Source organism: Henckelia pumila, chromosome 3 (assembly GCF_033568475.1).
Source record: "Henckelia pumila isolate YLH828 chromosome 3, ASM3356847v2, whole genome shotgun sequence".
In the NCBI taxonomy this organism is placed as follows: domain Eukaryota; kingdom Viridiplantae; phylum Streptophyta; class Magnoliopsida; order Lamiales; family Gesneriaceae; genus Henckelia; species Henckelia pumila.
In genome coordinates, this window is record NC_133122.1 from 37,703,023 (window position 1) to 37,728,493 (window position 25,471).

Here is a 25,471-nt window from a genome sequence, read left to right on the forward strand (position 1 = left end):
TGTAATGAAACTACCCGCACAACCGACGGGACTTGAGCATTGACCCGATACTTGCTTTATTTTATAGGGTTTAGGTTAGGAACGACAACGTCGCAGATTTGGGGCGGGTTTGGCAAAACCTAAGACCCACTCCGCGCCATCCCGTCTCACGAATTCGATGGGTTCAATTTGGGTTAGACCCGTTGAATCCGTCAGAATTTATATAATTTTTAATTTATTAAATAAAAAAATTTAAAAGTTTAAAAATAAAAAATCATTAAATTTAATTTTCAACTTTACATTTGTAAATGGTAATACTTAGGACAACAAAAATATTTTCACAAGTTAAAATTTATCAGCTTATATTTAATTAATAATTATTAACAAAAGAAAAATTATAATGATATATTTTCATATTAAACAAAAGACATGGGAGAGGCAAGAAAAATACTTGGGATGGATATAAGGAGAGATAGGGAGAAGAACGTGACATATCTAAGTCAAGAGTATTATCTAAAGAAGGTAGTGCTCATGTATAGAATGAACAAAGCAAAGTCAGTATCCACTCTATTATGGTAACATATGATGTTATCAGCAAGTCAAAGCCCCGAGAATGATGCATACAAGATAGAGATGTAAAACATCCCCTATGCTAGTGAAGTAGCATAATGTATAGGATGGTTTTGTAGCAGACCAGATTTAGCATATGCTATCAGTGTAGTATCAAGGTTCATGGCTAATCCTGGTATCTACCATTAGGAAGCCTTTCAGTGGATTTTGAAGTACTTAAGAAACACCACTGGACATGGACTCGTGTTTGAAAAGAAATCAAAGGATGAAAATCTAGTGGTTGGTTTTGTGAATTCGGATTATGCTGGAAACTTAGATACATGCAAATCTATGACTGGATACATATTCACATTGTATATATGGTACAACCATCACTTGGAAATCTAGTCTACAATCTGTTGTGGCACTCTCAACCATAGAAGTTGAGTATATTGCTGCCACTGAGGCCATCAAGGAAGCTACATGGTTGAAGGTGTTGGTGACTGAGCTTGGTATCAAGCAAGATCAAGTAACATTATATTGTGATAATCAAAGTGCTACCCACATATCGAATGTGACATACAAGGCTAGGTGGAGAACAATTGTGGGGACATCGGTTCTAATCATCTAATCGACAACACAAAACAACGTCGGGGCAAAAATTTTATTTTTTTAAAAAAGGGAACAGTACCTCGCTCGAGCGCATGAAATCGCGCTCGAGCGAGCATACCTCTCATGGAAGCCAACCAATTGTCTCGCTCGAGCGCAGGAACACGCGCTCGAGCGAGCAATGTTCTTCTCGAAACAAAATAGAATAGCGCAGGCTCGCTCCAGCGACTCTTCATGCGCTTGAGCGAGACCTTATCTGTCCCAAACTCGAATTGTTGTCAATAAACTACAAACAAAACCCAAAACTAAATACATCAGTTCTAACAAATATACCGAGTCTATAATCTCATAAAAACTGGAATTTGCAAAGTAATCGACAAAATAAAACATACTCCATTACAAAAGTTCTATATACTATAGACGAGTACACGCAAAATACATCTAATATCGATGCCCCACTTCTATCTCTCAATCTCGACGCTAACCAAGCCGGCTCTGACTCGATCCTGCCCCACCTGTTTCCAAGTACACATACAAAACAAAGCAACAACCGGATAACTCCGGTGAAAAAACAATCCCAGTAAAAGCGACATAAACATGCAATACAAGTAGTATATCAATATCATGATATAACAACAATATTCTTCGACAATAAATAAGATGAAATGCATGTCTTTAAAATCGGGATTATCAAAATCGAATAATCAAATGAAATTTGGTTCTTCGCTTGGGATCCCGAGGACAAGATCTCGCAATAACTCACCGACACTCCCGATCGAGGTGGTGTTACGTATATATATCCCCTATACTTTGGTGCAACTATAAGGAGTATTCAGGCTCTGGAAGAACTCAACAACTCATGCCACTCGATTATAGCTCCCAAAACGTCTAATTTGAAACTAAAATCAAATATTTAGGCTCAAGATGAATGCAAATGTAAATCACAAGGATACAATTCATATTATTGCAAATAAGAGCATATAATCAATCCACAAATCAAGTTCTCAATCAAGAACAAGAAAATAATCAAATATGTGATTTAGGGAACTCGAGCATCAAATCAATCTCGAGTATTCAATCTCATTCGATCGATGTCAACTTATACTTTTTTCTCGATTCAAAGGTGCTAAAAAATCTGGATAGATTATCAAAAGATTTATATCAAAATCTATTCAGTCACATAACAAACAAATAAGGTAAAATCGTTACCAATCTCGATCAACTCTTTATCGATTCGAATTCTGATAACTCCGAGCCCAACAACTCTCAAACAAATCTGAAATGAGATGCATACAAACTCAAGATCAATCCATACAACTCAAATCAATATCAAACTCAATCAATCCCCCAAAACTCAACAATTCTTAAATCGGCGGCATAACGACTAATAAACGGCCAACCGAAATCAACAAACTCAGCATATCTATTGATCGAGGTTTACTTGCACTAAAAATATACTCAAAATTTGATAAAAACAACGGTTTAAACTCGATGATAATCGCAAGTGCACGATGCAGTTATAATACGTATGGTGAATACGAGTATCGTCCTCAGGGAACTTCGTACAAAATTTTAGTTAAATATTACAAATAAAGCAAGACTCTAACGAAAGTTTGGATGGATTGTGGTTTGCTTAAATGATAAAATAGACAAGACAAATAACTTTAAAATAATGAATGACAGAAGCAATCTCAAATGCTGGAAAAATAACGAGAAACACAATTATGAAAGAATGTTGGGATTATCGGTTCACCTTCCCCATCGTCGAGTTCAATACATGCTCACAACAATTATATCACTTCCAACGAAATTCCCTAAAACATTTGATATACTCTCTCGAGCTATGCCAAAACTAATACAACACTACGAGACAATCGAATGTCTTCGATCATTTGACGTAGGCTATCGCTTTAATAGATTCATGGAATCCCTTAACTTTGAGGGTTAGTCTATAGCTATCGACATGTATCCAACTTCATATGTCTATGCAAGTTGTAAATCCACAAGAAATGCTACTCGTTCCTATCATGGCTTATTCTATCGACATCACCACAATATGCTCATAATGAAAAAGGTAGCAAAGCTTAATCCTTCAATAACAAAACAATAGCAAATCCAAGCAACGTAAATTGTTGTTTACCTGAAATAGAACTTCAATTCATAGGGTCGGCTCCCCTAAATCCCAACAAGAAAGGTTTAGCCACTCATATCAATATGAATGACAATAAAAGTGTTCAAGATAAACATGATACAAAACAAGAGGAGAAACAAATCTTTGTTATCTTCTTGATGATGTTCTCCCGTTGGATTCCCAAAATCCTCTTGTTATGTTCTTCCGCCTACAAGCAGTTTCTCCAGCTATTTTCTCTTTTTTTAGAGCTTTGAAAACTTTCAATTTATAGCTCAAGTCATTTGTCCCAAAGTCCACGAAAATCCCGGAAAACAGGATCTGATCTTATCCTTATCTGCTAAATCCGCTTAGGCGGATGTTGATGTCCGCTAAGGCGGATGACTTCCGCCTAGGTGGATGACTTCCGCCTAGGCGGATATAAATTCCGCTAAGGCGGAATCACTCGTCCATTTTTTCTTCTCTTCAATCCGCCAAGGCGGATGTTGATTCTGCTAAGGCGGAATATCTCTGTCCAAGCAATCTCGATTTCTTTGTCTGGGCTCCGATTTCTGATTTTCTGCAAAAGGAAGCAAGAATTTGATCAATAGAGTTCAACAAGTCCAAAAACTCGAATTTCGGAATTATATACGAAAAGATACGGATTCAAGTATGGACAGGGGCAAAATGGTCATTTCACTCTTTGTTTTGGAGTGAAATATTCAGCTCTATCAACTCCCCCAAACTTATCTATTTGATCGTCCTCGAGCAAATTTTAAAACAGACAAAGGCAAGTTCCTTTTTGATAATAGAATAAATTAGTTCGTGAACTAATTATTGTCTCAGAAATCTCACTCACACACAAACAAGCAATTGTCAGAAAGTCAGACAAAACATGCTTTCTCCTAAATCAAGCAACATATCGCCAAGTCGGAACGTGTGTGTGTGCTATTGCCAATCTCAAGTCTCATGCATATTTTATAGCTCAAACAAAGCAAATTAACAACCACCAATATCATCTCCAAGCAGACCATAAGCCAATTTTTCAGACACTTCTCCACTAACTTAGTTAATCACAAGATTTAGATCAAAAGGTCTTTATAAGCTTGTAGTGTTAGGCTCGGGTGTCGGCTTCAAAGAAAGGATAGGATAATCAAAAAGAAGAGAGCATAATAATAATAATATCAAAACTGCACTTCATAAGCTTTTCTCTTCTTCTTTTCCTTTTTCTAAACAATCTTGTTCAGTTTTTTTCTTTTCTTTCTTATTCAAGGTTGTTCATTTTTTTCTCTTTTGTGCCTTAGCTCTTTGCTTCATAGATATATTTTTTTTAGCACAAATAATTTTTTTCTTTTCTTTATTCACCAAGCTTAGCAAGATATAACAATTAAGCGCATCAGAGAACTCCATTATACTCCCTTTAAGGTTAGGATAAAAATTCAATTTAGGCTCATCAAGGTAGGTATAATGAGTTTACAAAAAAAATCGAATGGGGGTCTAAAAATATGCAATGCATAAACCATTCTTATTCATTTAGGCTCAACATGGACACTACGGATAAATTTTATTAAAGGATAGGCTTGAAAGGCTCAAACGATCCAAAAATCGCCTAAATCATCTCTAAATCAAGTTCAAAACCATAATTTCGCTTCAAAGTGTCTTCAAATAGGTTCTAGAATAACTCAAAAATTTTCAAGATAGATCATCAAATTCACGAATATTTTCACCACTCAACATACAATCCACAAGATCATGACTCAAAGTGCTCAAAATATTCCTCCTTCTTGACACATTAACTCAAAACAGGATATACATAATTAAGGCTAACAATCATCAAATCTCAAGTCGATATGTAAAGCAAGATCATCATCATCATCGACTATCAGTTACTACTTAAATTCATTCTTTCTCATCTATGAACTTGCGCTTCCAAAGAAAATTTTTTTGTTTTGTCAAGGACTAATCAACTTGAAATTCCATTCACAACAATCTAATTAAAACAAAATAAAAGCAAACAAAATAAAAAAAAAACAATTCAAACTCCCCCAAACTTAAACATAAACATTGTCTCCAATGTTTTAGAACAAAATAAAACAAGAAAAAGAAACAAACTAGTAAATAAATAAAAACAAAGGAAGAAATAACTCCCTTAGGACTCATCCTCGGTTTCCTCGTCATCATCTTCATCATCTTCATCCTCGTCATCCTCGTCTTCTTCGTCTTCTTCAACTTCCGGTGGCACCACTGGATGTTCCGATTGATTGTGCCCGTAACCATCCGGAAAGATGAAAGGAGGTGGAAACTGGGGCATAGGTGCATAGCGTGATGCATCCAAACCTACATGGGTCACAACATCCCGCATCATATGGTCGAAAGATTGCATGCATTGACCCAAAGCTCCCACATATCTGGCGGTGTACTCGCCCAAGGCAATGGCATGGTCCACTTTAGCATAAGTGGACCTCGGTGGTGGAGGTGCGGAAGAGCTGCTCCCTGCTTCCGGGCGTGCTCGTGAGTCCCTCTTCGTTGCGACTATCTGTCGATCAATCATCTGCTGCGGTTGAATCCATTCGTCCGTTTGGACGGTCTTAACCCCCGGTTGTATGCAAAGGTCGGTGATGATTGATGGGAAAAAGAGTTTGGTGCGTCGGTTGTGGCCACATTGGAATATAGTTGAAGATATTAATCGTCCCACATTGAGTGGGTGACCCTTTATAATGGCAGATAGCAACACCAAACGTTCCCTCGTAATATCACTAACATGAGAGACCGGCATTAAACGACAAACAACGAAGGCATACCATAGAGCGGGTACTACCTTCAAGTAGGTGGATTTGATCGTGTTGCACGACCCCCATGTTGCTCCGTCAATGCATAGCTTGCTTTTGATGAGTTCATAATCCGGCTCGGCTCTCAAAGCATCATATAAACTTTCATCAACCGTAATAGGCAAGTTGAATAAAGAGTTGATAGCACGTGCCCCAAATGGCACCATTTTTCCCCGCACAAAAACTTTTCTCTCCTCTACATCCTTTGCATTTGCATAAAATTCCCGGACAATTTGCATAATTCCGGCATTTGGTTGTTTGCAAAAGGACGTCCAATTGCGGTCTTGGATGTTTTGACGGATACTCGGACTACGGAGGTTTTCGAGATCGAAACCTCTTTCGGGCCAAATGGAACGATTGAGCCTAGATTGCTCAAATCGTTCTTGAGCGTCGGCATTGATGAACTTTGCGGCATTGAATTGGCGTGAAGATGATGAACCAATCTCTCGGCTTCGTTTAGGAGGCATGATGAATCACTTGATAAATAAAATCTTCACTTGAGCAATTTATCAAACACCTTGTGGTTGTGTAAACCAAATAGATTTCTGAAAAATTGTGTTGAAATCTTCAAGATCTAGGTGTTGAATCTTCAATGTTGATGCAATAACAAGTGTTGATTCTGAAAACAAGAACAAAATAATCAAAATCACGATTTTGTATTTTGGGTGGGGAGAGAAGGGTTTTGAAATTCTTAGAAGTGAGGTGAAGTGTGGGTGCGTTGGGTTTTTAAAAAAATTTCTGCACCTATCCGCCTTAGCGGATGAAATTTCCGCTAAGGAGGAAATCCTCTGCCCATTATCCGCCTTAGCGGACAAAATTTCCGCTAAGGCGGAAATTCTCTGCCTCTTTTCCGCCTTAGCGGACTAAACATCCGCCAAGGCGGATTCCTTCTGTCCCTGTTCGTCTAGGCGCACCGCCCATGCTGAATTCATGCTCTCAAAATGCCCTGTTTTCTACCATTTTTAGCACAAACGAGTCCTCTTTCGTAAATGAAATAATAAAATAAAATACAAATAACAAAATACAAATAAAATAAACACCACAAACAGGTAAAACAACATAATTAAAAAGAGAAGAAATAGTTCTCAATTTATTGTCTAGAGCTCGACTTATTGTGTTTCATTGTTGTTCAATTTTGGAACACCATTGTTCCAACTCGTGGGTCGAATTGATCACCCACATAGTGCTTCAAACGCTGAGCATTAACCGTGAAAGTTTCATCTTTTGCATCTCGTACGGTTATGGCACCTGAAGGATATACTTTGGTTACGACAAAAGGCCCAGACCATCGAGATTTAAGCTTTCCGGGGAAGAGTCTCAATCTTGAATTGTAAAGAAGGACTGCATCTCCCTCTTTGAATTCTCGAATTTTTATACGTTTGTCTTGGTTCTTCTTGGTTCTCTCTTTATACGTCAAGGATATGTCGTATGCGTTTTCTCGGAATTCTTCCAACTGGTTCAACTGCATTAGTCGGTTCTCACCTGCAGGAATATAATCAATGTTTAGCGATTTTATCGCCCAATATGCTTTGTGTTCCATTTCCACAGGTAAATGACATGATTTTCCAAATAACAGTCTATACGGTGTAGTTCTAATTGGTGTTTTGAACGCAGTTCGGTATGCCCACAAGGCATCATCCAATCGTAACGCCCAATCTTTGCGATTCACATTCACCGTTTTCTCCAAGATATTCTTAATTTCACGATTTGAAATTTCAACTTGTCCACTCGTTTGGGGATGATATGGGGTGGAGACTTTGTGGATGACACCGTATTTGTTTAAAAGTTTTTCAAAAAGTTTGTTACAAAAATGTGTGCCTCCATCACTAATAATAGCTCGCGGTGTGCCAAAACGATTAAAAATATTTCTTTTTAAAAACTTGGTAACCACGTGAGCATCATTTGTCGCACAAGCCTCCGCTTCTACCCATTTGGATACGTAATCCACAGATACCAAAATATATTTCTTTGTAAAAGAGATGGGAAAAGGTCTCATGAAATCAATCCCCAAACATCAAACACTTCGCATTCAATGATATTATTCAACGGCATTTCATGTCGATTAGAGATATTACCTGTCCGCTGACACCTATCACATGCGATAACATAAGAACGGACATCCTTAAAAATGGTGGGCCAAAAGAACCCACACTCAAGTACCTTTGATGCCGTTTTCATTGGTCCAAAATGACCTCCTACCTCTCGATCATGACAGTGATGCATAATGGATTTCATTTCATCTTCAGGTACACACCGTCGGATCATCGAATCTGCACATCTTTTAAACAAATATGGTTCCTCCCAAAAATAATATTTCACATCAGATAGAAATTTTTTTCTTTGGTGAAAAGATAAAGAATGTGGAAGTGTTCCTGTAACAATGTAATTCGCAAAATGTGCAAACCATGGACAATTACCAATTACAAACAATTGTTCGTCAGGGAACCAGTCGTCAATTTCTTTGTTGTAATGCGTAGTGTCCCCCTCTGTGGATGGGATTCTGGATAAGTGATCCGCCACAACATTTTCAACGCCTTTTTTATCACGAATCTCAAGGTCAAACTCTTGTAATAAAAGAATCCATCTGATTAACCTTGGTTTTGCATCTTTTTTCGCCAGAAGGTATTTCAAAGCAGAATGATCAGTATACACCACTACTTTAGACAACACCAAGTATGAATGAAATTTATCGAAAGCAAATACTATCGCTAGTAATTCCTTTTCAGTTGTGGCATAGTTCAGCTGTGCTTCATTGAGAGTCCTACTAGCATAATAAATGGTTTGAAATACCTTACCCCTACGCTGCCCCAACACCGCTCCAACTGTCGTGTCGCTTGCGTCGCACATTACCTCAAAGGGAAGATCCCAGTCAGGAGCCACAAGAATTGGGGCTGTCACCAACTGTTTCTTCAAGGTTTCGAATGCCTGCATACAATGAGAATTAAAATCAAATGACGCATCTTTCATGAGTAAAGACGATAAGGGTTTAGCAATCTTTGAAAAATTCTGGATAAATCGTCGGTAAAACCCGGCATGCCATTTGTGCCCAAGCACAATTCCTTCTTGTACCATGAAATGGCATTTTTCCCAATTCAATACTAGATTTGTTTCCTCGCATCTCAATAACACCATGCTCAGATTTTTCAAACAATCATCATACGAGGATCCAAAATGGAAAAATCATTATAAATATTTCCAAAAAATCTTCAATCATATCATGAAAAATAGCGGTCATGCATCGTTGAAATGTTGCGGGTGCATTACACAACCCAAATGGCATTCGTCGATAAGCAAATGTACCGTAAGGGCAAGTGAAAGTAGTTTTCTCTTGATCCTCCGGTGCAATCATAATCTGGTTGTACCCCGAATAACCATCTAAAAAGCAATAAAACTCATGCCCTGCTAATCTCTCCGTCATTTGATCAATGAATGGTAAAGGAAAATGATCTTTACGGGTTGCTTCGTTTAACTTCCTATAGTCAATGCACACTCTCCAACCCGTGACATTTCTAGTTGGCATTAATTCATTATGCTCATTTTTTATTACCGTAATGCCTCCCTTTTTCGGCACACATTGAATAGGACTCACCCACGTGCTATCGGATATTGGGTAAATAATACCTGCGTCCAAGAGCTTTATCGTTTTTGCTTTCACCACTTCTTGCATTTTTGGATTTAGTCTTCTTTGAGGTTGAACCAAAGGATTAAATTTCTCCTCCATTAGTATTTTATGCATGCAAATCGAGGGATTTATCCCTTCTATGTCGGCTACCTTCCATGCAAAAGCGCTCTTGTGTTCCTTGAGAACTATCATGAGTTTTCTCTCCATCACATCTGTCAAAGAAGAAGAAATAATAACTGGTAAATTATTATTGTCATCAAGGTATACATATTTCAAATGTGATGGTAAAGGTTTTAATTCAAGAATTGGTGGTTCTTCGATGGGTCTCTTCTGTCACCCAATTCTTCAAGTTTGAATTTTCCGCGCGTTCTCGATGGTGGGTTCTCGTTGAGGTAAGCCACAATTTCTTGTTTGTCCTCATCAAAATCATCCTCACATCTCCCACTTGTTAGTACGGCCTCTACGGGATCCTTGATATCTTCAAACACAAAATCACAAAGTAATGCATCCAATGCATCAATACGAAAACAATCTTGATCATGACAGGAATGTTTTAATGCATTAAAAACATCAAAAGTAATTTTTTCATCTCCTACTCGCAAAATTAACTTCCCTTTTTGGACATCGATTAAGGCTTGTCCGGTTGCTAGAAAAGGTCGCCCCAAGATGAGCGGCATATCTAGGTCCTCCTCCATGTCAAGAACCACAAAATCAACGGGGAAAATGAATTTGTCAACTTTGACTAACACGTCTTCTATTATTCCTCGTGGATATTTAATTGACCTATCCGCCAATTGCAAAGACATACGTGTTGGTTTTGGTTCCCCCAAACCTAGTTTTCTGAAAACAGAAAATGGCATCAAATTAATACTCGCGCCTAAATCACATAAAGCCTTATGAAAATTTATGCTACCAATTTCACACGGAATAGAAAAACTCCCTGGGTCTTTCAATTTAGGTTGCATTTTGTTTTGAACAATGGCCGAGCAATTTTCTGTTAAACTTACCATGGCATGCTCCTCTATCTTTCTCTTACTAGATAAAATTTCCTTCAAAAATTTTGCATAACTTGGCATGTGCATCAATGCTTCGGTGAATGGAATATTGATGTGTAGTTTCCTAAATATGTCAAGAAACTTACCGAATTGTGCATCGATTTTAGCCCTTTTTAGAGCTGCAGGAAAAGGAGGTGGAATAACAATTTTAGAGGATGTAGTGGGTGCTTGTGTAGTGTTAAGAGACTTACCTTGAGTTTCCACTGAGTCCTCAATTTTGTTTTCAATGTTTGGTTGTTCTACCTTCACTTCCAAAACCTTACCGCTACGTAGTGAAACGGCTAGTACTTGATCTTTTGGATTCTTTTCCGTATCACTTGGAAGCGTACCCGGTTCTCGACTCGAGATCATTCTCGCTAATTTCCCCACTTGATTTTCAATATTCTTTATGGAAGAATCTTGGTTTTGCAACCTCGTCTCGGTGGAAAAAATGAATTTCATCATCATCTTCTCAAGTTCGGACTTTTCTTCCTTAGGCTCGTGATTATAAATGGGTTTCTTACCGTATTGTGGATTTCCTTGCGGTCTAGCTTGATTGCTTGTTCCACCCCATGAAAAATTTGGATGATTTCGCCACCCTGGGTTGTATGAATTTGAGTAAGGATTGTTTCTTGGGCGGTTTTGGTTTCCCCCCTGTTGTACTGGAGCTCCCCCCTGCACATAAAAGTGATTATCAGTTTGACAATCTTTAGTGAAATGCTCACCTCCACATGTGTCACAGAAGACTTCTTGAATTCTCATTGCAGCTGCTCCTTCACTTAAGCTATCGATTTTTCGGTTCATGACCTCTAATTGTGCAGAAATGGCTGTGAACGAGTCCACTTGATGAACTCCTTGAGTTTTGCGAGGTATGCTTCTCTCGTTATGAGCTTGATAACTACTACTAGCCATTTCTTCTAGCAATTCATAGCCTTCCTCCGGTGTTTTTCGAAGTAGATTACCACATGCGGCTGCATCAATAGAACTACGATTTACCGTGAATAAACCGTAATAAAAAGTTTGGACAACTAACCACGGTGGTAGCTCATGATGTGGGCATTTTCTTAATAACTCTTTAAATCGTTCCCATGCCTCATACAAAGATTCTTGATCATGTTGGTTAAATGAAGTGTTGTCGCCTCTCATTTTCATTGTTTTTGATGGTGGAAAGTATTTTGCTAAAAATTACTTAGCCATCTCTTCCCAAGTTGTGATAGATCCTGCAGGTAAAGACATTAACCAAGATTTAGCTCTATCACGCAATGAAAATGGAAATAAGCGCAAACGTATAGCGTCATCCAATACTCCTTGATGTTTAAATGTGTCACAAATTTCCAAGAAATTTGCTATATGAGAGTTCGGATCATCGGTTGGTGTTCCTCCAAATTGAACGTGATTTTGGATCATTTGAATGATTGCCGGTTTTATCTCAAATTGGTTTGCTCTAATCACCGGTCTTGTTATGCTAGATCTTGTTCCTTCAAAGGAAGGTTGAGCATAGTCCATCATTGACCTAGGAGCACTTTCATCTTCCCCCTCGTGTTCGGCCATCTCCTAGAGTTGTGTGCTTCACAAAAGATTTCTGCACACTCAAAAATTCACGTCAAAGATTTCGAGCCTAGCTAACAAAAGTAATATAAAAACAGAAATTTGTAAACAAAAGTTCCCCGGCAGCGGCGCCAAAAACTTGATCGAGGTTTACTTGCACTAAAAATATACTCAAAATTTGATAAAAACAACGGTTTAAACTCGATGATAATCGCAAGTGCACGATGCAGTTATAATACGTATGGTGAATACGAGTATCGTCCTCAGGGAACTTCGTACAAAATTTTAGTTAAATATTACAAATAAAGCAAGACTCTAACGAAAGTTTGGATGGATTGTGGTTTGCTTAAATGATAAAATAGACAAGACAAATAACTTTAATATAATGAATGACAGAAGCAATCTCAAATGCTGGAAAAATAACGAGAAACACAATTATGAAAGAATGTTGGGATTATCGGTTCACCTTCCCCATCGTCGAGTTCAATACATGCTCACAACAATTATATCACTTCCAACGAAATTCCCTAAAACATTTGATATACTCTCTCGAGCTATGCCAAAACTAATACAACACTACGAGACAATCGAATGTCTTCGATCATTTGACGTAGGCTATCGCTTTAATAGATTCATGGAATCCCTTAACTTTCGAGGGTTAGTCTATAGCTATCGACATGTATCCAACTTCATATGTCTATGCAAGTTGTAAATCCACAGGAAATGCTACTCGTTCCTATCATGGCTTATTCTATCGACATCACCACAATATGCTCATAATGAAAAAGGTAGCAAATCTTAATCATTCAATAACAAAACAATAGCAAATCCAAGCAACGTAAATTGTTGTTTACATGAAATAGAACTTCAAGTCATAGGGTCGGCTCCCCTAAATCCCAACAAGAAAGGTTTAGCCACTCATATCAATATGAATGACAATAAAAGTGTTCAAGATAAACATGATACAAAACAAGAGGAGAAACAAATCTTTGTTATCTTCTTGATGATGTTCTCCCGTTGGATTCCCAAAATCCTCTTGTTATGTTCTTCCGCCTACAAGCAGTTTCTCCAGCTATTTTCTCTTTTTTTAGAGCTTTGAAAACTTTCAATTTATAGCTCAAGTCATTTGTCCCAAAGTCCACGAAAATCCCGGAAAACAGGATCTGATCTTATCCTTATCTGCTAAATCCGCCTAGGCGGATGTTGATGTCCGCTAAGGCGGATGACTTCCGCCTAGGCGGATATAAATTCCGCTAAGGCGGAATCACTCGGCCATTTTTTCTTCTCTTCAATCTGCCAAGGCGGATGTTGATTCTGCTAAGGCGGAATATCTCTGTCCAAGCAATCTCGATTTCTTTGTCTGGGCTCCGATTTCTGATTTTCTGCAAAAGGAATCAAGAATTTGATCAATAGAGTTCAACAAGTCCAAAAACTCGAATTTCGGAATTATATACGAAAATATACGGATTCAAGTATGGACAGGGGCAAAATGGTCATTTCACTCTTTGTTTTGGAGTGAAATATTCAGCTCTATCATCTATCAAATACAACTCATATCTATCTCATATCATCCAAAACAACTCAAATAACAACAATAATCAACAGCCCCATTTTCGAATTTTCTTAAAAAATTCACAACAATCCAAACGTCGATCTTTTCCCGATCCGTCTTAGATATACTATCACAGCTGTCTCAAGAACATATATATCCAATAATTTCAAATTCCGTCGACATCCAAAAATTGAATTATAAGAGATCGGAATAAAAATTACGGCAAAACGAATCCCTCGCAGTGGTGATCGCAAATATACGATAAAATCTGAAATCTACCGGATGGATCGTGCGAATCGGAAAATCCAAAAGCTTGAAATCACGTTGGAGATGATGATAATGGTGGTGCACGGTTTCTTGGAGAATAAAAGAAGACACATAAACGCTTGCATCCCTTAAATATCTCAAGCCCATGTGCCAAAAATAAGAATTTTGCAATTCGGTCCCTAAACTTTTTAGAAATTGCAATTTAGTCCCTAATCCATTTCAATTCATCCTCAACTTTTTATAATCTCGGAATATCAATAAAAATCTCAATTAATCTCAAATTAAGATAATTTCGGGGCGTTACAACAACCAACCAGAAAAATGAGACATGGTGGAGATTGTTGGACTAGTGTCTCTCTATTTCGGTTGGGCTCTTGCAACTATTATTTTGGACCAGTTTCATCTCACTTGTAGGCTGGCCTACTGGGTTTTTTTTCAAATATTAACCCTAAGTAATGGTTGGTAAAGCTGTTAAGTTGGTTCTTGGACAACCGGATGACTGGACCAAGTGGTGCATGGGATACACAAGGCAGTGTACAAGTTAGCGGCTTCAAGAAGACAAGTGAGAGTTGGGAAATAACATAAGGATATAAGGGAGTGTTGGAACTTACAGAGTTTTAATTATGGAAAAAATCGAGCAATAATTTCATCCCATTACAGGCATAAAAGACATTAGCTAACAAAAATCTCTACAAGCCAAAATAAAGAGATCAACTGAGTTGACCATTGACCTTAGCATATCAAAAGTAAAGAGATAAAATGAACACGGTTAGTGAAGAACGAGTTTTACTCAGCTATCGAAGCAGTTGAGCAGAACTCAACTAAAAGTATGAAGACAACTTGATTCAGTTTATGGAGCTAAACTGAATCAGGTATCTTTAACTCAACCAATGCCTAAATTGATCAAGAGCCTGAGTGAGCTAATCTAAATCAACGGAACTCTTGTGGAAAAACTTTTCTGCACAAGACAAAGCGCCGAAATCAGATACACTCATAGTGTACTATCTTGACAGAGAATGTTTGCGGAAAAAACAAGTTAATGACATTGATTTGAACTCAAATGAGCCGTTACCCGCCGAGTATAAATACCAATCATTGGGACACTTCAAAACATCTGACTCAAAAAGAATTCTCGCACACATACTCAAGTTATCAAAGGTAAATTGAACTCCTTTAGTTTACCGAATCAATCGAGAAATAATATTGAAGCTTACAATATAAGTGTCAAATAACATAAGCACAAGTATTCAAGTATAGCAGATCAGTGAAGATCAGCCAAGTGCTAAGTGTTGTGTAATAACAAGTGTTTTATCAGTGATAAATCAGTTGAGGTGCTGCAAACCTCTTTGTAACAAGAAAGAGTCGTGAACTGTATTCTTGAGTGTTTTTAAAAGGTTTGGGATAGACAGTGTGTGTAAGTCCTAATCTAGGAGTGGGCTGTTGCAATTTGATTGTAATAGTCAAATTTTTCTAAATTGAATCCTTTCGAGGTGGAAGAAGGGGTGATGTAGGAGTCTTTGAAATCTCCGAACATCCATTTTATTACATTCACGTATAATCCGTCTACAAGTTCAATCTATTAGTTAATTTCATTCCACACTTATCTAGTTGGTCAATTAACATTGACACACGAGAAAAACAAGATTCAGTTGACTAACCTCAAATGAATTGAATCTAGTAATTTTTGGTGGTAGACTGCCATAGTGCCATCAGTTGAGCAGAGGAAAAGCCCCATAAACTGGTACTGTCAAGTGGTATCAGAGCGAGGTTTCTTCTCGTTTCTGAACATATTAACATGGACGCATTTGGAGTTATCGTCAAGAGTTTTTGGAATACAACCATTTACAATTGCTTTGCCAAAACTGTAGAGGCGTGTTCAACATCCAGAAATCTGTGGCAACAACTAGTGGAAATAAGCGATGAGGAGATCAAAACTAAAGAAAGCAGGAGTTTACCAGTCGACTCTATTGACCTGCTGTTTGGATGAACTCACAAAAAATAATTAAGAAAACTGCTTCATGGCTCATGAAGATCAATCACCCAGTTGAGAATAGGTCTCAGAACAATCATCCTCGAGTAGACAGGTATTTGACTTCAACTCAAATAATTTCACACGAGAGAAGCTAGCAGAGGCATTATATGACATGGCCAGTGAGTACCAGAGAATGTGCTTAACATTCGAAGAAGTTGAAGCTAAGAAAAATGACCTGCTAGCCGTTCAACTGAATCTGACTGGGATATGTCAGTTGAAAATATCAGTCTAGAGGCAGAGATTTCCAAGCTCAAGATTGAGAATGATAAGCTACAAGTTGAGAGTCGACAGTTAAAATCAGAAAATCTAAGGATGACTGAACTGATTCAAACTTGGAATAAGTCATAAGTTTTGTTGAATGAATTGCAAGAGTCACAAAAGCCCAATGAAGAAAAAACTGGTCTAGGGTTCAGTGACAAGAACAGCAGATTGTCTGAGGTTAGTACTCAACCTAGACTGGAAATGTGCAAAGGAAAGTACATTCATTTTATCAAGTCCAGTTTAGGAAGTGGGCAAAGTAAACTGACTCAACAGAGTGAGAAACTGTTGAGGCTCAGCAATGTCCAAAAATTTGGAATTGGATATGTGCCAGAGAGTTCTTGTGCGAAGCAAGACTGCAAGTTCAGTCAAGCTAAACACACCTCGACAACGGAGTGCCAAAAACGTGGACCTTACCGATGGCTTGATCCAAGGAGAAACAGTAGAAATCACAATGAAGGAAGGATGAAAATTCACACTACCTCACAAGAATACTCAAGAACATATCACCCACCTCACAACATGCATCGTGCACATCACTCACTGTCTAATAAATATCATTTATCTCACAAGCACGCAAAGGACAAATCGCGAACTTTATTGGACTCATCCTGTAATCGATCAGTTAGGTTAATTCAAGTATGCATTCTTAAAGGATTAATCAATCAAGGACTCGCATAAACTGGGTACCATAGTTTAGTTTGTTTTTGTGATTGCAGGTGATAGGAGAAGAAGATCTCATGAGATCAGTTTAGTCAAACCAAAGTTGACTAACTGATAGATCACCTGTAGCACCTAAGATCTAATCTACTAAATCACATGCATTAAATTAAATGAATATTATGATTATTATTTTTAAGTTTAATTGATTTAAATTTGTTATTTGAATTATGTGTTAATAAAATATTAAATTATTTATTCAAATGATTTTATTTTACTAACTATTTAATTAATGCTTTTAATTGTTTAAGTTTACTCATTTAAATTATTTTATTATACTATTTATTTGTTTTAAAAATTTTAAAGGTATAAGCTTGCTTATTCAAATGATTTTAATTGTCCAACTTATTTATTTTAAATAACTTAAGTTTAGCGGTTAGTTATTTTAAATTATTTCAAATGCCTAGCTTATCTATTTAAAAGCTTTTAACTGTCCAAGTCGTTTTAAAGATTTTTATTCCGCTTGTATATTTATTTAAATGACTTTTAAATCGTTCCTCAAGTTTGTTTAAATTATTTCATCGCTCTGTTTACTGTTTAAATATTTTATTTATCTTTGTGGCATCAAAATATTTAAAGTGTTGATTTTAATTCTTAAGTTAGTGTTTAAATTCCTTCAGATATTTATTTGTTTAATTATTAAGTTAAGTACTCTTGTGATTCTTGAGTTCAGTGGCTTCCGGTTTCGGCTTGAGGTGACTTTGGATTTTGGCGGTAAATTCATAAATTTTATTTCAAGAAGTTAATATTTGTAAGAATAGAGGAAAATAAATGAAATGTTGATTTTTAGATTTTTTCAGGTGTCAAAAATAGTTTTTATCGCATTCTTGAGTTTATTTTTAAACTTTTTAAAATTAGCATTTTCAAACCCGGACTAGTAAAACTCAATTTAATATTTTAATTTGGGGTTTTCAAACTTAGAAATTTTAAAAGTGCATAGTTTAATAAGGCAGAAGTTGTAACAATTAGAATAACACTTTTATTAGTGTGAGTAGCATTTTTAAATCTCTCTCTCTCACACACACACACACTTATACATACATACACATATACATACACACACTATTATATCCCTACACAATTAAATAAAAATAAGACCCAAAACCCTAGCCCCTTTCCCCTTTCACGCCGCCCCAACCCTTTCTCCCTTCACCTTCACGCGTCGGCCATCACCTCCAGCCACCGGGATCGCACCGCCGCCGCCGTCCTACCTCATCAACGGCCTGAGCATGTCTTTTAGGAAGTGTATCAGCTATGGTTCGAAAATCCCAGCCCTTTCTCCATCTCCTTTCTTGAGTTTTTGAAGATTGAGGCAAGTATATGCCAATTTTTTGCTCCACCTTGCAAAGCTATTATGATTTATGATGTGTTCTTGTGTTGATTTCGAATTTTTCCTAAATCTTAACCTAGGGTTTCGAAATTTTAATAATTTTCAGTAGGCATGCATGTATAATTCAAAATTTACTTGTGTTTTGTTGCTATATTGATATTTGAAATTATATGGGGGATGAACTTGGCATGCCTTGCAATATTTTGAAATTTCCAAGAAAATTCAGTAGGTTCCTTTCAAATTTCGAATTTATGCTTATTTTTGGGTGTTGGAATGAGTCCTTTATAATCCTTGAAGATTGCTTGATGTTAGAAAATTTTAAAGTCATCATGTTGAGTTGTTTTTGATCAATTTCAAAAGTTTTGCATACATGGTTTAAGGGATGCCCAAGTTATGAGTTTGAGCTTGAATCTAGGGTGTATTAATGATTTTTTGATGTTGGTTGTAGTTGGTCTAGAGGCTGGTCATAGAGGAGTTGCAAATGATACATTTCATTTGTTGGTTGTTAGTGTCGTTGGATTAGTTCGGGCCTTGGGAAGGGCTGGTCGAACCTTGGACTATTCCGGGGGCTAGGGACAGTCTTAGGGAGAGTCCATGGGGTGCGTATAGGTGCTGGACTAGAGTCGGTTGAGGTTAAGGGTTGCAAATGTGTGAATTACTCTAAAAGGGGTTGTGCAGGTTTTTGAGCTCATGTGCATTGTCTGCGGCTCCTTGGTTCAGGTGGATGGTTCTGTCCACCTAGGCTGCCCGAGGTCTGGTCCTAGGTCGACTCTAATATGTGAACGTGTCCTTTCAAATTGGGAGAGTTTCGGGTTAGTTATGGTCGAGTTAAGATGGTGACAAGTCGGGGTGGTTAGTGCAGATTTTTGGTGAGTTTAGGGGCTGCCCGAAAATCCATTTTTATCGGGTTGCTTAGGTGGTATTTGGAGGCTATAACCTAGTCTTTGGTTTGGCTTAGGATGTGTATAGGGTGTCAGTTCAAACGAAAGTCAATTTGGTTAAGGAATGGGCAAGTTATGGATTTTACGGTTCGAACGCTCGAGTTGTGTTTGTTTGGTTAAGTCTAGCTTAGGGGCAACCACTTACCATCATGATTTTCATCCTTTCCAACCATTTTGAATCATTTATATGAGAATCGAGTAAATATTTACAAGAAAGTCATTTCCATAAATGCATGCTAAGTCTTTGAGTCGAGTCAAGAAAGGAAAAGAAAAATATTTTGAACGAGGAGAGATGATTGTGACCATTTCATGGGTTTGGACGAGCTGGGAAAAATCTTGGCTTCCCTTACCACCTCAGGGTTTGGATGGGCTGGGAGAAATCTTGGCTTCCCTTACCACCTCATGGGTTTGGACGGGCTGAGAGAAATCTTGGCTTCCCTTACCATTTCAGGGTATGGATGGGTTGAGAGAAATCTTGGCTTTCCATACCAACATGGGGCAAGACGGGTTGGGTGAAATCCTGACTTCCTTGTCGGCATAGTATACTGCAGCCATTGATCTATCAAAATAGAGGGTTACAATCAAGGATCTAAGTTTACAGTTCAGTTTCAATTTGACTCGACTTAGTTTAAATTCAGTTTCAATTTGACTCGACTTAGTTTAAATTCAGTTTCAGTCATGCATAAGGTTCAGTTAAAGTTTATGAATTCTACAAGTAAAGTTTAAAGTAAAGTTTAAGAAAGTTCCAAGTTTAAAAGTGTGAGTTATGTGTGAGTTTATTGCATGCATTAAGTCTCATTCTCTTTTATCATTCAACTTGTTGAAGTGTACTTCTATCAGATTGAATGGGAATAGAGAAGAGATCAGATCAAAGAGTACAGATCGGATGAATTCAGTGATTAGATGAATTCATGGTCAGATCGAATACTGAGATCAGATCGAAATTTATGGTCAGATGAGTTGTTCGGATGAGTTTATGCAGATCGATTGCTCGAGTACTGGGACTCGGATAGAAGTCAAATGAAGTGTTCAAGAAGATGTAAGCTTGAAGGCAGATCAAATTACGAGAGCAGATCAGACTGATGAGAGAAGATTTATCGGATTGGACCATGTTGATTTTATAATTGGGCCGTAAGTTGTTGTTGACCTAAAGGCCAAATTTGAAAGTCGGTGTAATTCTCTATATAAGCAGATAGAATCTAGCCGCAACCAACATAACAAAAAATCAAAATTTTCAAACTCCAGAAAATAATTGAAAGGGAAGAAAAGAGAGATTTTAGAGGAGAGAACTGGGGCGCAGATTGTGACGGAAATAATTCAAGGATAACAAGCTTAAATTGTGTCTGTATCTAGCGTTAGAGTTTTCTGGGCTGTCTCTGTAATAAGCTCTGGTGTTAGAGCTTGGATTTATTCTGTTGATGATTAATAAAAATGTTGTGTTGCTCTCCCGTGGACGTAGGCAAGTTCTTTGCCGAACCACGTAAATACTTGTGTTATTTATTTTTTGTTTTTGCATGAGTTGGTGATTGATCTGCGTGCGTTGGGTTTTATCTGTTCGTTGGGATTGTGTTCTTGTTTTGTTGTGTGTTCGTTTGTCTGGTAATTCTCAAAATACCAAACTCTTCTGGTTGATTCCTAACACAACTTTTCTGAGTAAGTTTCAAGGTATATTAAATACAGTATTTCAAGTATTTCCGCATGTATTTTTAAACCCTTGTTATTTCACGGTTTTTATTTGTTGGGCATTTACGTTCACTATCTTTGCTTGGTGCAAGTTAGATTATTGTTGAGATTGAGGGGCATGACAATCGAGTGGACTGTCAGACTGTGATGCGGGCATGACACATCCCTCCGACCTATGCCAGTCTTCGGCGAAAGTTTACTTTTATGCTTTAAAGTCTTTCATCTTTTTGTTGATTGGATAAATGTAAACGAAAGGATTTATAGAATTGTTTATGGACATGTAAATATCAAATTGTTAAATTTTTGGATGTTTGAAATGTCGAATCTCTTTCCTAGGTTCTCGTACATTTTCTCAGTCTAGTTGATTTAGTGTTGTGGTTGTGTTTTTAGTTTGCTGTCTGCGACATGAGGGTTTTAATATAAAAAGATAGGTCATGTCGATTTTTTATTTGAAAATCCGTATTTTATTTAATTATTAATTATAGTAGAGTTTGAGGTCGTTTCATCACCAGTTTAAGAAGATAAACTGTAGTGAGGAGGATCGTCAGTCGTGCAAAGTCATATCGAAGACGGATCAATTGACGAAGACATCAACTGAATTCATCTTCAGACTAAGCCTTTCTTCTTTAAAATCTTTTTAATGCTTATTAGTGTTATTTGATTTCATTTACTGCTTGAAATTATTTAGTAGTGATAATTGCATAATATAAATGGAGTAATTCAATAGGAACAACACAATAGACATGAATAAAATTTTATTCATAGATGTTTCAGCGTGATACATATTTCATATTCAATAGCCATCATCCAATAACCCATCGAGATATACAACTCATCGGTTGCAACCTCATGATAGGCTGGAAAGACTATGATTCATTTCAGAATCTGAAGCTCTTTTAACAGCATCAGTAGAGAGATGAATTCTTCTCTAAAGACATCCTCAAACTTGGTAACACCAAGTCACAACTTGTACTTTTCCATTCTTCTGTCCTCATACTTTGGAAAAGAAAATGGAACCATCTGCAGTGCCTTGACTTTAGCTTCGTAGTTCTTGACCTTTGCTTCAACCTCTTCTTCGTATTCTTCAATAGAGTTTTCATAATTGATTATGCCGATTGCTTGTGATAGCTAAACTGAGGCACATAAGTGTTGATTTTATAAACATAGTTAAGAATTCAAAGAGTCACTCACGTTCACGCTTTCCCGTAAACGTTTCAGGAACACAAGAGAATTCGAAAAGACAACACGATTCCCAATTATTGTCTCGCAGCCATTTCATTAATGAAAAAGATTAAAAACGTGTTGCAGCGGTAAATTGATAATGCAATTAAAGCAGAGCAAATATCAATAAGCAATGTCGGTTGATCATAAGATCAAAGTGAGGGGGAATATCAAATGTTTTGTGCATGTATCTACTGATCAACAAGCTGCTGATATTTTTACTAAACCACTACCGGAAGCTAAGTTTTCCTACTTCGTAATATGCTTGGAGTTATTGAATTATCATGATGTGCATATTCTTAGGGGAACCTTGTGCAAATTATGATTCAGCAGTTCATGTTTTTAAACTCAGATATAGAAAAACAAAAGCTTTTTTATTCATCATAACTAGTTCTTTGTTACATCTTTGATTTGTTTTTCAATAAGTAGCCCGCCACACTCTCATCCAAGGAATGAGACTACGGGGGGTTGTCCTATTGTACTCATCGGAATTCAAAATCCGATCGAGTTTTTTCTGCTTTGATAAAAGCACTAGGTGTGGAACACCTTATGTAGAAAAGATATCCTCGGTATTAGGTGTCCTATTGTACTCATCGGAATTTAATATATACCGGAGTGTCAATAAATAATATATGTGTGTTTGTGTGTGTACACATATATATGTATAAATGTTATTTTATAAAGAAATAAGTTTCTAACATTTTCGGGGTCACGAAGATGCAATACCAAATTTTAACTTAATAAAAACTTTAATATTTTTTGGTGTCATTTTACACTTTATTTTTAAAAGTTAATTTAAAGTTCAAAAATTAATTTTTTTTCCTACTAATTTTGTAAAGATTGTAGATAGAACAATTAAGATACTAAACCCAAGAGAGGTAATAAAAAATGTAAAAAAAATAAATAAATGAAAAGATGGGTCAGACTCGAACCCCGTTACTTTACAAAAATTGAATAGACATTGCCATCTAAACTGCATGTAAACGATATGTAAATACTTTATAATAAATATACATTCAAAAAAACTCATAAATAATAACAAGACTTCTAAAAATTTTGGGGGCCGTAGCCCCTTAGCCCAATTGTATATTTTATCAAAAGTCATTTTTTAAAAAAAACTGTAATTAACTTAATAAACAAAAATTATATAAACATGCAAGTTTTAGAATACATTAAGATAAAACACTATCATTAGATTTAACATGTTCATGAAAAATACAAGTAATGTTGCAACAATGAGTTAAAATTAAATGTGAAGTAAGATAATAAACACCGGATAATTGATCGCTAGCATCATTAAAAACTTTTAAAATTTAACAAATACTAGTGCATATATTCCATTGATTTGAAAACAAATAAATATCACGATCTTGAACATGTTGATGAAAAAATGAACATAATAAATCTTTATATTCAAAAGACGATAATAACAATTTATATGTTGAATTCCAATAAGTCGGAACGTCTCGTGCAAACCGTTTAGACTTCATATCATTTAATCTACAAAATTTTTCTCATTATTTAATAGTTTGGGGATGTGTCCATAAATAATGTATTGTATTCCTAATTGGTTGAATATGTGTGCTTAAACTTTTTAGTCCATCTTGAACATACAAATTTTAAATGTGGCATGTGCACCTAATATGAAAAACTTTTTCACCTAGTAATGGTTTGCATATTTCAATAAGTTCACTAATACTAGAAGTATTTGCACTAGCATTATCAAAAGACATTGAAAAACTTGAGTAGTTAGATCGTATTCTTCTAAAATAACAAATATAAGTTGAGAAATAATTTGTGACGTGTGTGCTTCCTTAAAACATGCAAGCAACCTTTTTTGTTTGTTCCAATTACTATCGATCCAGTGACATGTAATACACATATATGATCAACTTTGTCAATGATCACTCCAAATATCAGAACACAAAGAAACTTTATTATTTAAACTCGAAAATTCTTTAATTAATTCTTTCTTTTGATCAACAACTAATTTTTTCATTGTGCGTTTGAGACTATTTCTTGGAATACGTCTAATAGAAGGATTTTCACTTGTATAAAACCAATTTTCAAAAGATAATTTATCACTAAAACTAAAAAAAAATTGTTCAATCGTACAAAATTTAGCCGTTTCTTCTCTAAATCTACCTTCGTTATATTTAAAAAGTTGATATTCGTTACCCGATTGAGAAGAGAATTCCGGAATTTGAGTTTGAGCACGATCAATACCAATTTCAACCGGATGATTTTTTCTCAATATGCCGCGTCAAAGTTCCATAACCACCTCCTTGTTTAAATTTGTAACATTTCGAACAATAATTGCATTTGGCTTGCAAATCACCGGAGAAAAGAGTCACCTTCTCGAAATGTTTGGTGAAGATATCGGATGTCGGGCAAGGCACCGCTCGGGTTTGTCTTTGAGATTCCGCCGGATTGTTCATACTTTTCTTGACTTGCATGATGATGTGGTTGTTGAACTTGTTCTCTTTGTCGAGCCTCTTGTCGAAGTTCTTGAATTTTATCATCGGAATATTCAAGATCAAAGTCATCGACATTAAATTGAGTATACTCAATCTCGGGTGGCACGATGCTCTTTTATTTTCTTTTCTCTTTCCTTTTTCTTTTTCTTTGTCACCCCTATGACTTGATCCGACTCCGGACATTGTGTATAAATATTAAATTGAAAAATATGAAATTGGAGTAATTATGAAAATAAATCAACAATTGACAATAAATCAATAATCGAGACTTGATATTTTTTATAATCAAGAAACTAGAAAGAATTGTGAGAATTAAGAGAAAATATTGAAAAAAAATGAAAAAAGTTGGGGGTATTTATAGACAAAAAAATCAAATTTTAAAAAAAAATTACCGGTTTTCCCGGGTCAGCTCGGTTACAACGGCCACAAAATCATGGCCATTGATAGATCCAATAGCCACTTGATCGTGGCCGTTGGATCTGTAACACCCGGTATTTTAAATACGTAAATTCGCATGCATGCTCCGGCCAGGGGCGGCCGGAGCAGGCCGGCTGCAGCCAAGGAGTGGCTGCTGCTCACGGCCGCAGCCGAGACGGGAAAAGGGGGGCGACGGGTTTAGGGTTAGGGTTGGTTCCGGGTCGGGTCTATGGACTGGGTCGGGTCAGTAGTGTGGTGGGTCGGGTTAAGTTGGTCCAGGTTCGGGTTAGGTGGGCC

At 36.7% G+C, this 25,471-nt stretch overlaps 3 protein-coding genes and 1 non-coding gene across 4 annotated transcripts in view; 1 reads left to right on the forward strand and 3 right to left on the reverse strand.

The window, feature by feature from the left end:
* LOC140886536 (putative disease resistance RPP13-like protein 3) overlaps nt 1–25,471 on the reverse strand; it is a 67,620-nt gene that overhangs the window by 9,630 nt on the left and 32,519 nt on the right. The window lies entirely within an intron of this gene.
* LOC140888494 (uncharacterized) lies at nt 9,988–11,880 on the reverse strand. Its single transcript, XM_073296183.1, has one exon. The coding sequence runs from the start codon at nt 11,878–11,880 to the stop codon at nt 9,988–9,990; it is 1,893 nt and encodes a 630-aa protein (XP_073152284.1).
* On the forward strand, nt 11,771–11,877 carry LOC140893931 (small nucleolar RNA R71). The gene has a single exon (XR_012153489.1). It is a non-coding gene; the product is annotated as a small nucleolar RNA R71 (small nucleolar RNA).
* Nucleotides 11,914–12,279, reverse strand: LOC140888495 (uncharacterized). Its single transcript, XM_073296184.1, has one exon. The coding sequence runs from the start codon at nt 12,277–12,279 to the stop codon at nt 11,914–11,916; it is 366 nt and encodes a 121-aa protein (XP_073152285.1).

Coding starts and splice junctions, on each gene's coding strand:
- LOC140888495 (XM_073296184.1), bottom strand. CDS start 12,279: ATGGCCGAACACGAGGGGGAAGATGAAAGTGCTCCTAGGTCAATGATG.
- LOC140888494 (XM_073296183.1), bottom strand. CDS start 11,880: ATGAAAATGAGAGGCGACAACACTTCATTTAACCAACATGATCAAGAA.